Below are 13,361 nucleotides of genomic sequence, written 5' to 3' on the forward strand. Positions count from 1 at the left end.
ACTGCACGCAACCCTCAACTAATCGTGTTACTTTATCTTTCAATTTAGGAATAAAATATGATTTTTCGACTAATAACTGTGTTTTCCTTGCTGAGAAATGCCCTTGTTTATGGGCCAGTAAGATAATTTCGTTCTCCATCTGCTCGGGTACTACGATCAACTGCTTATTGGCATCTTTGAACAAGACCTGATTCGAAATATAGAAATCCTCATACTCGCCATTTTCAAGTAAACTTCGTACAGCTTTTGTCCAATCATCCACCAGTATCCAATCATCTCAGTATCTTTCTGCATTAGAATTGCCCCGTAACCATATTTCGATGCAACATGATGTTAATGATGCTTTCAATCGTTGGAATGCTACCTCTTCGATCTCGCTGAACACGAATTTACTATCTTTCCTTAACATATCCCTCAATGAATTTTCGAAAATACGATGTTAAACCGACAAACCTTTGCACTGCTTTCTTATCACGCGGTCTTGGAAAATTGTGTACTGCTGAAATTTTCTCCTCACTCGGTTTTATCATCCCTTCACTAATCACGTATCCCAGAAAATTGACTTGATTTTGTAGAATCTGACACTTTTTCCAGTTTAACTGTAATCCGTTCTTCTCGGCAACCTCCAAAACTAATTTCATTCTTGACATTTCCTCTTCTAAGTCCTTGCTTGGGATGATGATGTCATCCATATACACGATCGCTATGCCTTTCTGAATCAACTCCTGCATTGCTGCCATCATGAATCTCGTGAAAACCGCTGGAGAGTTTGAGATACCAAACGGTACATATAGGAATTCGTATTTGCCTTTCTGCGTAACAAATGCAGTGAACTTTTGCGAACTTGCCTCTACTCTACTGGTACATGGAAATATCCATTTTTCAAGTCCAGTGTAGTAAAAACTTTTCCTCCTTGCAATTGACTGACACTGTCCATCAATACTATCGGAAAATTATCTCGAATTATCTTCTCATTCAATTTTCTATAATCGCAGCACAACCTTTTAGCTCCGTTTGACTTTGCTACCAATACTATGGGTGATGATACACCGATGTACTATCTCGAATAATTCCTTCCTCAAGCCATTCCTGTATCTGATTATCTACAATCTCCTGATCACAGTAGGCCAACCGTCTTGGATGATGTTGGTATACGGGAATATCATCTTTCAAAATAATTCTCATTTCGATCTTCGCATCAGGATTACGTTTTGGCTCATATCCCTGAACTATCATTTCGACCTCTTTAGCCTGTTCTTGACTTAAATGAGACAACTCTAAACCGACTTCGTCCTTCCCTTCAAAAACTGTGCAGACATCTTAGAATTGCTTCATCCAATCCCCAACTGATTCAGTTTTTTCTTCTACTAATTTTTGCTCTTGACTAATCAGAAACAGTGTGCCATTTTTGGTTACCTTCATGTCAACACTGCCAAGAATCGTTCTTCCTAAAATAGCATCAAACCCCATGTCCTCATCGGGAACTACATGAAATTCAACTACTACCTTAATTTTGTCGATGATCACTATTACAGAGAAACTACCAAACGTCAAAATCTTTGCATCTCCTATTCCCACCAAACACTTTTCCGGACCTGTTGGTATCAAGCACATACATATCTGCTCCTGTATCTACAAGCCCTTTAAATTCAATGTTCCCATAGCTAACCTTCTTTAGCTCTAACCCAGACAAAGTGAATGTACTCGAACTAACTTCAACTTTCTCATTTTGAACAACATTTGCTTGCCTCTCCCGCTTAATCTGTGCTTCGATATTACACTGAGGTGCACGATGACCTGGCTGACCGCACTTGAAACACTTTTGATCGAACTTTTCTTAAATGTGTCGCATCTCCGCAACCAAAACATTTTCTCCCTCGAGCTTGCACTGCCTGTGCTTCACCTCACCTTGCCGTACTTTCAAATCTGCTTGTCGACTTGTACGAATCACGTCCTTTCTTATAAACTTCGATTTGAAACTTTAACTCTGAAATATATATATAAGTACTCTATCAGACTTTCCTCATCTACGTTTACTGGCTTCGCAATTTCCATCAATGCGTATAAATATTCATTTAGAGTTTCACCTTTCTTCTGTTGGCGCTGACTTAACTTTTTATGGACTGCAGCTGAAGATATTTTTACACTAAACTCATCACGAAGAGCTGCTTTCAAAGAACTCCAGTTTTTAATATTTCTCTGACTCCTTATGAACGATTTTGCCGCCCCACACAATAACTGTTTTCCATAGAGAAACAACTGTAATTCATTCCACCGTACCGTGGCTGCACATTCTTCTAGTTCTTCAATCCATTGAGCAATGTTAGGAATATCTGAACCTGAAAACTGTGAAACACTGTCTTCGACATCTTTCAAAGTAAACCACGATCTCTCGGGTCTAGCTACGTTTTCTTCTTCCCCGTTCGCTGTTACCACTGACTGATCATCTGACTCCTCATTTTCGTGCTGCAAACCATAATGGATAATTAACCTATTCTGCAAATCCCGTTTACTGCCAGTTGTAGGCAGCGCTAGTTCGGATAATTTCGATCGCAAATCAACCACGCTTAGAGCCAGAATCTCTGCAAGCTCCATTTCAATTACAAGGACTTAAAATTACGTACAAATCTTCTTATACTATGTTAGTACTGTTTTCTAGCTTTGAAATTTGTTATCAGTTTTCGCTAGATCTGATAAACATACGCTTTTCCTGTCTCTCGTTCGTCCCACGTAGCTCTGCTTTGTAGTCCTTTTCGATGTTTAATAGCCTTATAGCCAAATTCCTTCGGAAATCCTCCTCCTGCACTATCCAATATCGAAACTTATCGCCAACCTTAAAGTTGTTGCCACTGCCAATCGTTGATCACACCGCCACCACTGACGCAGTTCACTCCTAGAACTCAACGCTAGTCTCTGTTGTTCTCCGCCAGTACTAACGCAGTTCACTTCTAGAACTCAACGCTAGTTTCTCGAGAATTCCAAATTCTGTTTTCTCCAACCCTGGCTAACCACTGTACACTTCTCCAGCAGCTAACTCAGCTTCTGTTGCTTCCGCCGTTACCACCAGATGTCCACCGCCACCACTAACGCAGTTCACTCCTAGAACTCAACGCTAGTCTCTGTAGAATTCAAGCTTCGTTGCCTCCAGCCCTGGCTAACCACTGTACACTTCTCCAGCAGTTAACACAGCCTCGAAACGTTTTTGCCACCAACACTGGTAAATTACTGTACACTTCTCCAGCAATTTACACAGCCTGTGTTGTAGCCGCCTTGTATCGATTTTGCAACCTTGAATCAATCTTGCAACCGGAATCGTCACAATCTCTCTAGCGCCGTACACTTCTCCAACGCTCTCTATTGTGTACATACTTCGATCCGTTCCTGCCTTGCCTTTTGATTGCTGGTGTATCCCAATGGTACCTTCTTCGGCCAAACTTCTCACGAATTTTCTGTCATGTGATGCGAAAATTCCAGAACCCCTTGCTGATCAGCTTTCTCACTCCTTCTGCAGTTGCCTTAACTCAGCGTCACTTTCTGTCTCGCTCATCGGTCGAATTTTCAATTTTTTTTTTTTGTCGCTCGCCAATACCGCTCTTTTACTGCAGCTATCTCGCTTCCACTCACTGAAACGACGGTTTTCTTGAGGTAGCGTCACTTGCTGTCTCCTTCCTTCTCAGAATTTCACAAATTTTAACGAATTTGTGAAATTCACTAGCCAAAATTAATTGTTTCACTTTTAATCTGCCATCCCGGTCGAGCCCCCCAATTTGTGGTATTTTATTTATGTATGTATATTCCGGTTTCGGTTATTGGCAATGATATTAGTGTTACAATGAATTTTCTTATGGCTTAAACAAAAAATCAAACTGACTGCAGGTCTGTCCCGAAACGTGTGCTCGCTGTCGTTGCAAACTTCCAAGTCCTGTGCTGACTTCTTATTTACCGCGGTTGGGTTGGTTTTACATGCGCTGGTCATGCACAAGTAAGTTCTTACATTGCTCACAAAACTGTCATTTAAGCAACACCTATCAAACCGGCAAACAGGTTAAACCCCACGCTCCTTCCCCCTGCTTCCTCTATCCGGTGCTCTTTGCTGCTTCTTTTTTCGATTTCTCAGTGTTGTTGTTGCTGTTGTTTTTATAATTCGTTAATCAATCTAATAATTATAATTAAAACGTTTTTCAGTTCCTGTGTAGTTCTAAACACATACTTCAAACAACTATTGAAACGAAAATAATAAAAGATATAGAAACATTGGATAATAACGGAATACACTTCATTTATAAATTCGCCTAATTTTGTTCAAGTTGAAATTTTTATAAGACAATCAATTTGACCTACATACATACATACATATGTATGTACATATGTACATACATATATGAAAAGGTTGTTCAATCCGGTTAAGTTCGACGTATAATAATTTGGCAATTAGATCTCGTACTCAAAGTACTAACCAGGAGTATTTGAGAAGTTGCTTTCTTGATGCATTATATACTTCTGTCCCAAAACGAATAGACTCGTTTTCCTAAGTGTATAAATTTATTTCGATTTTAATTGAACTGTATTTGAGTTAATCTATAATATTTTCAATTCACTTATGTGATCATTATATTATGTGTTAGTTTGTTAAATAGAACCTTTGATTGCAAAATCAGAAATAATTGTAAAAATAATTATTATGAAAATATTGACATCTCGAATTGAAAACCTCATTTAAATAAATTGCAACACGTTGGTTTTAAATTTTGAATTTATAGCCACTTCTTTTTATTTTTAAAAAATATTATGTAAGTAGGTAATAATTTAAAATATATCTAAAGTTTTAACGTTATTCCAAAACTGCTAAAATGAATTAAATTGGTTGGCTATAAAATTCGCCACTTTCTATTCACTGTGAAATGAAGGATAAAAACTACATATGTACATACATATGTACATATAAATATATAAAAATAAAGCAATTTGTTCAGGTATATGCATATAATTATATATATATGCGTATATATGTATGATACATATATTTACCTACTAATATACAATGTATGTATGTATGTACATATTTCTTTAGTCTTTTACTTAGGTGTGTATGTGTATGTTTGTGTTTTCAAGGCCAACATCACTTGTTCTCGTACGCTGCCAAAAGGCATTGGCCCGGCACACGCCCCCTACCCTCGCATCACCTCAACCACCCCCTCTTACCATCCCTTTTAACACCAAGACACTTAACGTCAAAGCAAAAACGCTGAGAGAACCAAAAACAACAACAGCAACAGAAAAAAAGCAATCACCAAAAATAAATATTTTGCTTTTAAAATTATATTTCACTTTCTGTTTTGCATTTAAAATTTGACTGCTGTTGCACTTTGTATAAGCGTGTGTATGTGTGTGTTTTAAAGCGATTAACGAGTAGCGAGTTGGCAAGTAACGAGTGAATATTGGCAAGATCAGGAAAAGATCCAATCATTATGTTTACGCTAGTACGAACGGAATTCTAAATGGAGAAATATGTAGAAAAATGTTAATTTTTTTCTTGGTTGTTGTTGTTTACCACAAAAACCGGGAATAGCAGAAATTGCGTCTTGCTTTATTTTATTTACTACTACTACTACTACGGAAACAGCAACAACAAGAATAACAAAATTGCGCACACTCCAAAAAAAGCGCAAAAAAACAACAAAATTTATTGTGTGCCAAAGAAGGAGGGGGAAACATAGCGTTATCGTTTTATCGATAACTGTGGAAAATAACAACAGCCAGGAATGGAGGAGTGGGAGGACAGTAGGAGTGTTATTTGAATGGTGTTAAGGCACATCAACATTCTTATCATACATACATACATGTATATCAAATATACATACATACATATGTATGTATGTCTGCCTGCATGTGCGTGTGTGTGAGTGCGAGGTGCCTACATTTCCGACAACCAAAATAGCTCTTCATGTTTGTTTAATTGATTTCTAATCAATTATGATATCAACAAATGTTGCTCTATCTCTCTCCCACACAGACACTCTAAATATTGCATCGTTCTTTAACACACTCTCCCTCTTTGTCTCTTTACAGATACGGCTGCTATGGATCCAATTTTCTTTTCGCCCACGAATGGAATACCGTCAGAGAGTAAACTCGCAACATATATGGTAAGCAATTCTCTTTATATATATGTTTATATGTTTGTACGTACATATTTACCTTACCAAATATGGGGTATATACACTATAGGTCAAACATTAAATTTGATTTGTAATAAATTCTTTTTATCGTTTGATTTGATTTTGCTTATAACACATACATACAAACAAACACACTTGATTCTCTCCTGATCAAAAATATGTGTATAAGCACATTCGTCTTCAATATGAGTTTTTCTCAACAACTATTCACTTGTCTTATACTCCTTAAACCCTACAGCTTCTGGTTATAAAAAGAACGTTAAGATATATTTCAGTTTACGATTAAGGCTTCTACATCGTGTATAGTGTGGCAACAGTTTTAGAGTCATTAGTATAGTGTTAGGTGTATTGCCTCCATGTCTAAAACGCAATTCACAAAAAACAAAAACAAGAAACAGCTGTTTAGCCAGCGAGCAGTCAACTTAGTAGTAGTTAGTCAGTCATCTAGGCAAAAGCAGCACACAGACTGACACATTCTGACAAGGTGAATTATTGCGTAGGACGTGCCACAAAGTTTTGTGTTCTTTGTCGCCGATTTTGCTTATACCCTTTAAAGCAATCTACTGAACCCACTTATCCACCTTCGACCCTAATTTTTATGTGGACTAGGAAACTCAATTTATATTTTGAAACCGAGAGGAGGGTATCTCTTAGTCGGTGCCCATCCAATTGATGTTTGGATTTTTAATTATGTTTTATTTGTTTTCACTTAATTTGCTTTAACAATTTAATTTCAACGCTGCACATATGTATGTATACTTGACCGACTTTTTTTTGTTTCGCTTGTTGTTTCTGTTCATTGAAACCATTGACATGCAAAGTGCCTATAATGGGTGACACAATACAAAGCACCAAAAAGGTGTCCAGGCAATACTCGCAACTACCAGGTATACATACATACATACTTACATATGTACATAATTATTGTAAAACAAGAAAATTTATTATATGAGGTTTGTTTATCTAAAAGTACATACATTTTGCATTTCTTTAATTAAAAAAGTTATAACACAAAATCCTTGTGGCTTTAAAAAAAAAGAAAAAACAGACTCCGCTTTGAAAAATTACCAAAAATTTTGAAACTATATACAAGAAACTAATTTTTGTCATAGCCAAATTGAAATTGGGTTCGCTTTCCCCAAGATTCTTCATTGATTAGGAGGAAAAATTCCTCCCCCAAAAACGAAATTTATTATATGGTCGAATTTCGGTATCCAAAACGACTTTTTTTTTCCCAAAATTGGTAGTTATACTTGCAAATGCATAAAGAAATTTCAAAAGAATGTTATTGAGGTATTATGGCTTCCGTATTGAAAATACTAGACACTAAAAACCTTAACCCATTAATAAAAATATATTAAGTATTCCTCCAAAAAGATGTAACCCAATGGATTTTCCCCTAATTTGAAATTAAAAGTGTTATATTCTGATATTTTTTGGGTACAAATAGAGGGAAGAAAAGTCATTAGAGTTCTGTTGTCGTAAAGCTTCTCTCTCTCTCTCTCTCTCTCTCTAAATTCTCTTTAAATTAAGTCGCTTTAATTAGTTGTTTTCATTTCATAGATTGTATATGCAACTGCAAAGAATCCTTTTAAAGGAAAAGAAAATTTGAAAAATCATAAGATTAAAGCTTCATATTCCTTATTCTTATACGATTCCCACACAATTTGTAGAGTTTTCCGATTTGTAACAATGATCTCTAAAGAGATTTAAAACCGCTTAAGTCACCGAGGAAATGCCAGCTAGGGACCACAAGGGATTTAGTAAACACATGAACTTGCAAAACAATTGCTGTACCTCTTGTCAATACACCCTATATGCATACATACAGACATACATATGTACATACATATGTGTATGTAAGTCTATATATATTTATTGCTATTTGCTTAATATGTACAGATGTGTGCATATTAAAGTGTATGTACATTAAGTATAATTTGTGTTTATGCATGGATTTTTTTATATAAATTTAGTCAGAGAAAATAAATATAAAAAAAACCCCCACATAAATAATATGTAATGCATTTGGGGGCAATTAAATGAGTTCAAGTGATCGGTTAACGGTAAATGAAAATTCCTTGTTGTTTAATATTTATTAAGTTGTCGTTGAAAAAATAATAAAACAATATTGTTTGTATATACATATACACAAGTCGGTTTATTGATGCATTTTACCTTGTAATTGCTTTTTTAGAGATTACATGCTGCAATAACTTTATTCAAGTACCTGATGAGATTGTATAACAAAGATAAGGATTCTGAAATAGGCATAAGCAAATATTATTTCAAAATACAAAAAATAAGATTCATATATTGATAATTATAATGCGGATTTCATTCACTTGGCACAGTACACAATTTAGAATAGGAAGTATTTGTATATAGCGAAAAGCTTTCCTTGATTCTTATCGAACCGAACCTTAATATGGAAACTTACATGTCATATCACTGGCGAAATTCGCACCCACCCAAAAGCTTGGACCCAAAATTTCAATTACTAGAACGAATTTATTTTAAAATGTTTTAAATGTGCAGTTTTAGATCAAAATCTAGTCACTTTTCAGGTCTGTGTTTATTTCCCAGTAATTGTTAAACGCAACTTCGCAACGATTTCAATTTTGGTGTACTCAATTCTCACTGAAAGGTCATTCATTTTACTATTCAAAACAATGTATGTATGTATGTATGTGTTCGAAACGTATTCGTTTCGTCTACTACATATATCAGCTGTTAACTACACATCTATGTATGTATATAGATACATAAACAATACATTTGTTTTTTTGTTTTGATTAGGTGCAATGTTTGACAAAATTAATACAGATCTGATTGCAGTTTATAATAACAAATGCCTTAATGTGTTTATAAGAAATTCTGTTGAAATGCTTTTTACAAGCACATCGCATAGTATCTCGCTCACTCAAGCTTATGACCACCCCAACGCCCCCACCAGCCAACGGCCAACTCCGGTCTTATGGAAAAACGTTTATATGCTTATCTTGGCTATTTTCGTCCGATTTGGATATGTTGCTTTGGTATGGTATAATTGGATATTTGATTTGCTGTATTGCTGGATATTATTATCAAATTTAAGTATGTCAAATTTAACTGCATAAGTTAAAAAATAACAGGAGATAATCGACTTTTTTCAAATAATGGGGTCGGAAGGGGAGGGGCAAAATGTTTAAATATACAAAATCTGCGGTTTTACCAAGCGAGTATAGATACCAAATTTAATGTTTTAAGCTAGAATTATATTTGAGAAAAACACTTCTGTTTGAATTGTGGGAGCGGAATGGGGCGTGGCACAATTTTTAAATACACTTGATCACTTTACATACTACTCGAGTCCAAATACCAAATTCAGTGGCTCTCGCTTTTATAGTTTCCGAGATCAAGGTGTTAATACGGACAGGCGAACGGACAGAAGGATAGATGGGCAAGGCTAGATCGATTCGGGTGGTGATATTGATCAAAAATATTTCTGCTCTATCTGACCGATTTTGAAATACCCTCTGCTAGGGTAAAAAAATACATACATAAATCAATTCCATTCCGATTGCTGTCTTATACAATATGTAAGAAGGTTTCTAAGAATAATTCTTGTAAAGTAGCGTCAAAATTAATAAGATCCGCCAGTGGGAACGATCGATGAAAAATAAATTTTGATCGTTATACTTGTACACAAAGTATCGGCTTGTTTCGAAAGAAATAGAGAATTGAATATAAACATTTCTTGCGTCGTTAGTTTTGGTTGGATCCAATCGAGAATAAGTTTATCATTTAATCGAGAATTCCTCTAAATATATGAAGTACAAACCAAAGAACAAAAAAAACACACACACCTACACACAAAAAATGTTAAGTGCGCACTGTTTTTTTTTCTCAGTGAACTTGTAGATAAGATAATGCTTTCATATAAATTCAAAAAACCGACATAAAAAATAGATTGATAGAGAGAGACAATTGAGAAACGTTAAAAATGTGGTAAAAATCCTAAACATATGCGATCTTTTGTATCTTCTGTATCCCTATGATCTTTCTCTCTTTCTTTCTGTCCCTCTCTCTTTCTGTCTTTCTCTTTTCATCACACTTTCACTGTTACTTTCTCTCTTGCGCTCCCTCTTTCTCTCTCTCTCTCTCTCTTTTATTCTTCTATATTCAAATTGCATCTCGATATTTCTGATATATGTATGTATGTACATGCATACATATGTATGTACTTATTTCTCTTTTTTTCTTATTCTTGTTCTTTGTCTCGCATGCTTTTCTGCTTTCATGTGTGGTTGGTAAACTCTCAGAATCGTCAAAATGTTGCCACGCCGACGGGTTACGGGTTGAATAACGGGTTCTCACTACTTAATTTGGATTCGCCCCTACCAGTTAATAAAAAGTCTCAGGTAAAGTCAAATGACAAAGACAAAAACAGAACTGTAAAATGTGTAGTAGTGTCTCACCCTCTGTTTCTCTATTTCTCTCGAGTTTGTCGTAATGTCGTGTAACGGTTTCAGTATGTATGTATATGTAATTGTGTGTGTGTGTATTTACCTACCCCACCAACATCCATCAACCACCACCCTAACCCCACCCCCTGATGCCATTCCAGCATATTTTATTTTGCTTAGTGTATTTGCCCTTAGTTAATGCTTAGTTGTTAGTGCAAGTAATAGATAGTAGTAGTTAGTTAGTTATATCCCACGCTTTTCCTTTCCCAGCCTTCCCTCACCAGTGTCACGCCGCCAGAGTGTGAATGTGTTGTGTGTGTTTTGTAGAGAGTGTTTAACTGGATTCCCCCCGTTTACATTTGAATTTCACTTTTAATGACCTTGACCATCATCATTTGCTGCTGTTGGTGCATCTTTCTTCTCTTCTCTTCCGCTTTTATTTTTATGGCTTTTTTAGGTAACGCCGCAATCGCCTGAATTCATTCCAACGCGCATCAATTCGTCTCCAAATTTCTACGCACCACCACCATATCATAACGCGCCCATGCAATTGACTAATGGGCTCAATGGCGTCAATGGTTTAACTGCAGCAGCGGCAGCAGCAGCAGCAGCCGCAGCCGCTGCGGCAGCAGCAGCAGCATCAACAGCACCCACATCATCCACATCGGCAGCGGTGGCTGCTGCCGCAGCCTCTTCTGTGACAATAAGCAACAATAACAACAACAACAAGACGGCAAATGGCACTAATTCCATGCTATCTATGCAGAAAACGGTCTCAATAGCAGCCACAGCCGCTACAATTGCTCAACAACAACAGCAGCAGCAGCAACAACAACAACAACAGCAACAGCAGCAGCAGCAACAACAGCAGCAGCAGCAGCAACAACAACAGAAGCAACAGCAGCAGCAACAACAATCGTCGTTAGTGAATGCCGCAAATACTGTAACAGTTACGGCCAGCTCGGCGCCAATTGCAATTAGTGGAGCACCACCGAATCCAGCTGCGGCACCCTTTGTCAGCAGCATGTCCGCACAAACGCCGCTCAAGGGACGCGCTGGAGGAAGTGGTGGTGGTGCCATACTTGGGCGTCAGGAGTCACCCACAACAGCATCATTGGGTGAAAAATCACCGCCACATGGGATGACACCGCATGGTGCGTCCCCCATACCCACCACATTGCCAACAAGTGTACATCAGGTGAGTGTACGAATCAAATTCTTAAATAATTAGCTTATATTGTTTATCTATTTTTATCAAAGGAAAACGTCGGAGGCACCATATACTTTTATCCAACTGCCAACGCACAGAATAGCCAACCAGTTGGTGTTAATAATGTTGTTGTCGATGCAACGCATCCCGCTCATCATGGTGTCAGTGCTGTGGCGCCATTAAGCTCTGTGAGCGGTGTACCATCGAGCCTACTATATACGGGTCATGTCTATCCGGGACCAGCATCCAATGTCATAGCCATGCAGCCCAAAACCCAACTGGAATCGGCCTTTTTCATACCCGACGAAATGCGTTCCGAAATTCTTGCCCGCAACGAGATCTCCAACTTGATTATGGATGCAGCGGAGGCAGCACAACATGCCCTACCGCTGGATGTGGATAACTATCATGCCCTATATCCATTAGAACCGCCGGCCCAACCCTTGCATGCCAAGCTCACATTGCCCGCGAGTACATACCGAGCCACGCACAATACAACAGGCTTGAAATACTGCTTGAGAAGATTACATGGTATGTACGATGGCAGATCCCCTAATTCCCAAAGCTCTACAGAATATTGTTATTAATAATTGCCATATAATTTCTTCTTGCAGGCTTTCGTTTGCAGTCAACAAAGTGTATGACCTTGGTGGAAATGTGGAAGAAGTTGCAGCACACGAATGTGGTACAACTACGTGAGGTGTTCACGACAAAAGCATTTGGTGATAATTGTAAGTTTCTACCACAAAGATTAGTTCTAATTAGTTTTTATACGCTTAATCTTAGCATTAGAAACTGTTGAATATTTAAACTTAAGGAATAGAAAGACCAAATAGAAGTTGACAATGTAAAACACTTGCTCATAATGCAATTTACCTTTTTAAATTCAAATTGCCAAGAAGACTATAAATTTTTATACTCACCGACACATCTCTGACGCAAATGGCTCGACTTATTAAACAGAAGGAATTATTTTTGCAATTCATATTGTCAGATTAGACGTATGTACATATACATACATACATGACTTAGAAATTTTTAAAAAACATTAAAAAAAAGTAATTTAGGTTAGTTCGTACTTTCGATACAATTCTTTTATAATTTCTTGTCTTCTTGGTTCAAATTCTATTATTATTTCTTGATAATCATTTGCCTAAAAATTTTTTTTTGTTTTTTGTCATTATATCGGTTGTGTTATATAGCTTTAGTATTAGTGTACGACTACTATCCCGGCTCACAAACATTGCTGGCCAAATACTTTACGCCAACGCCAGAGACCAATAACTACACAGATCCATTCCAAGGCGAGGCCCGCCCATTCAGGTGAGTTATTATATGCAAATTGAATAATAATGATAATAAATAATTTAAATCGTATTTATACTGATTTTTTGCAGTCATAAGAGCAACATGCAGCGTACAAATAATGGACCATTGCTACCGGAATCGACCATATGGTCAATTATAATGCAACTAACCGCTGGTCTGAGGGCTATACATCAGGCGGGATTGGCCTGCAAGTAT

At 37.0% G+C, this 13,361-nt stretch overlaps 1 protein-coding gene across 4 annotated transcripts in view; it reads left to right on the forward strand.

Moving 5' to 3' along the window:
* The window catches only part of PAN3 (Poly(A) specific ribonuclease subunit PAN3), a 31,105-nt gene that overhangs the window by 13,961 nt on the left and 3,783 nt on the right, over nucleotides 1-13,361 (forward strand). For 2 of the 4 annotated variants that reach the window (XM_068293919.1, XM_068293933.1), the window contains exons 2-7: nucleotides 6,070-6,146; nucleotides 11,085-11,825; nucleotides 11,888-12,368; nucleotides 12,452-12,568; nucleotides 13,040-13,160; nucleotides 13,235-13,357. In XM_068293919.1, coding sequence (XP_068150020.1) covers nucleotides 6,070-6,146; nucleotides 11,085-11,825; nucleotides 11,888-12,368; nucleotides 12,452-12,568; nucleotides 13,040-13,160; nucleotides 13,235-13,357 — 1,660 coding nt within the window. Of the gene's footprint in view, nucleotides 1-3,964; nucleotides 3,983-6,069; nucleotides 6,147-10,483; nucleotides 10,583-11,084; nucleotides 11,826-11,887; nucleotides 12,369-12,451; nucleotides 12,569-13,039; nucleotides 13,161-13,234; nucleotides 13,358-13,361 lie in introns of those variants that run through there. The other 2 variants (XM_068293910.1, XM_068293925.1) reach the window with 2 other exon arrangements.

The sequence above is a fragment of the Drosophila tropicalis genome, unplaced genomic scaffold, assembly GCF_018151085.1.
Source record: "Drosophila tropicalis isolate 14030-0801.00 unplaced genomic scaffold, ASM1815108v1 contig_1190, whole genome shotgun sequence".
Classification (NCBI taxonomy): Eukaryota; Metazoa; Arthropoda; class Insecta; order Diptera; family Drosophilidae; genus Drosophila; species Drosophila tropicalis.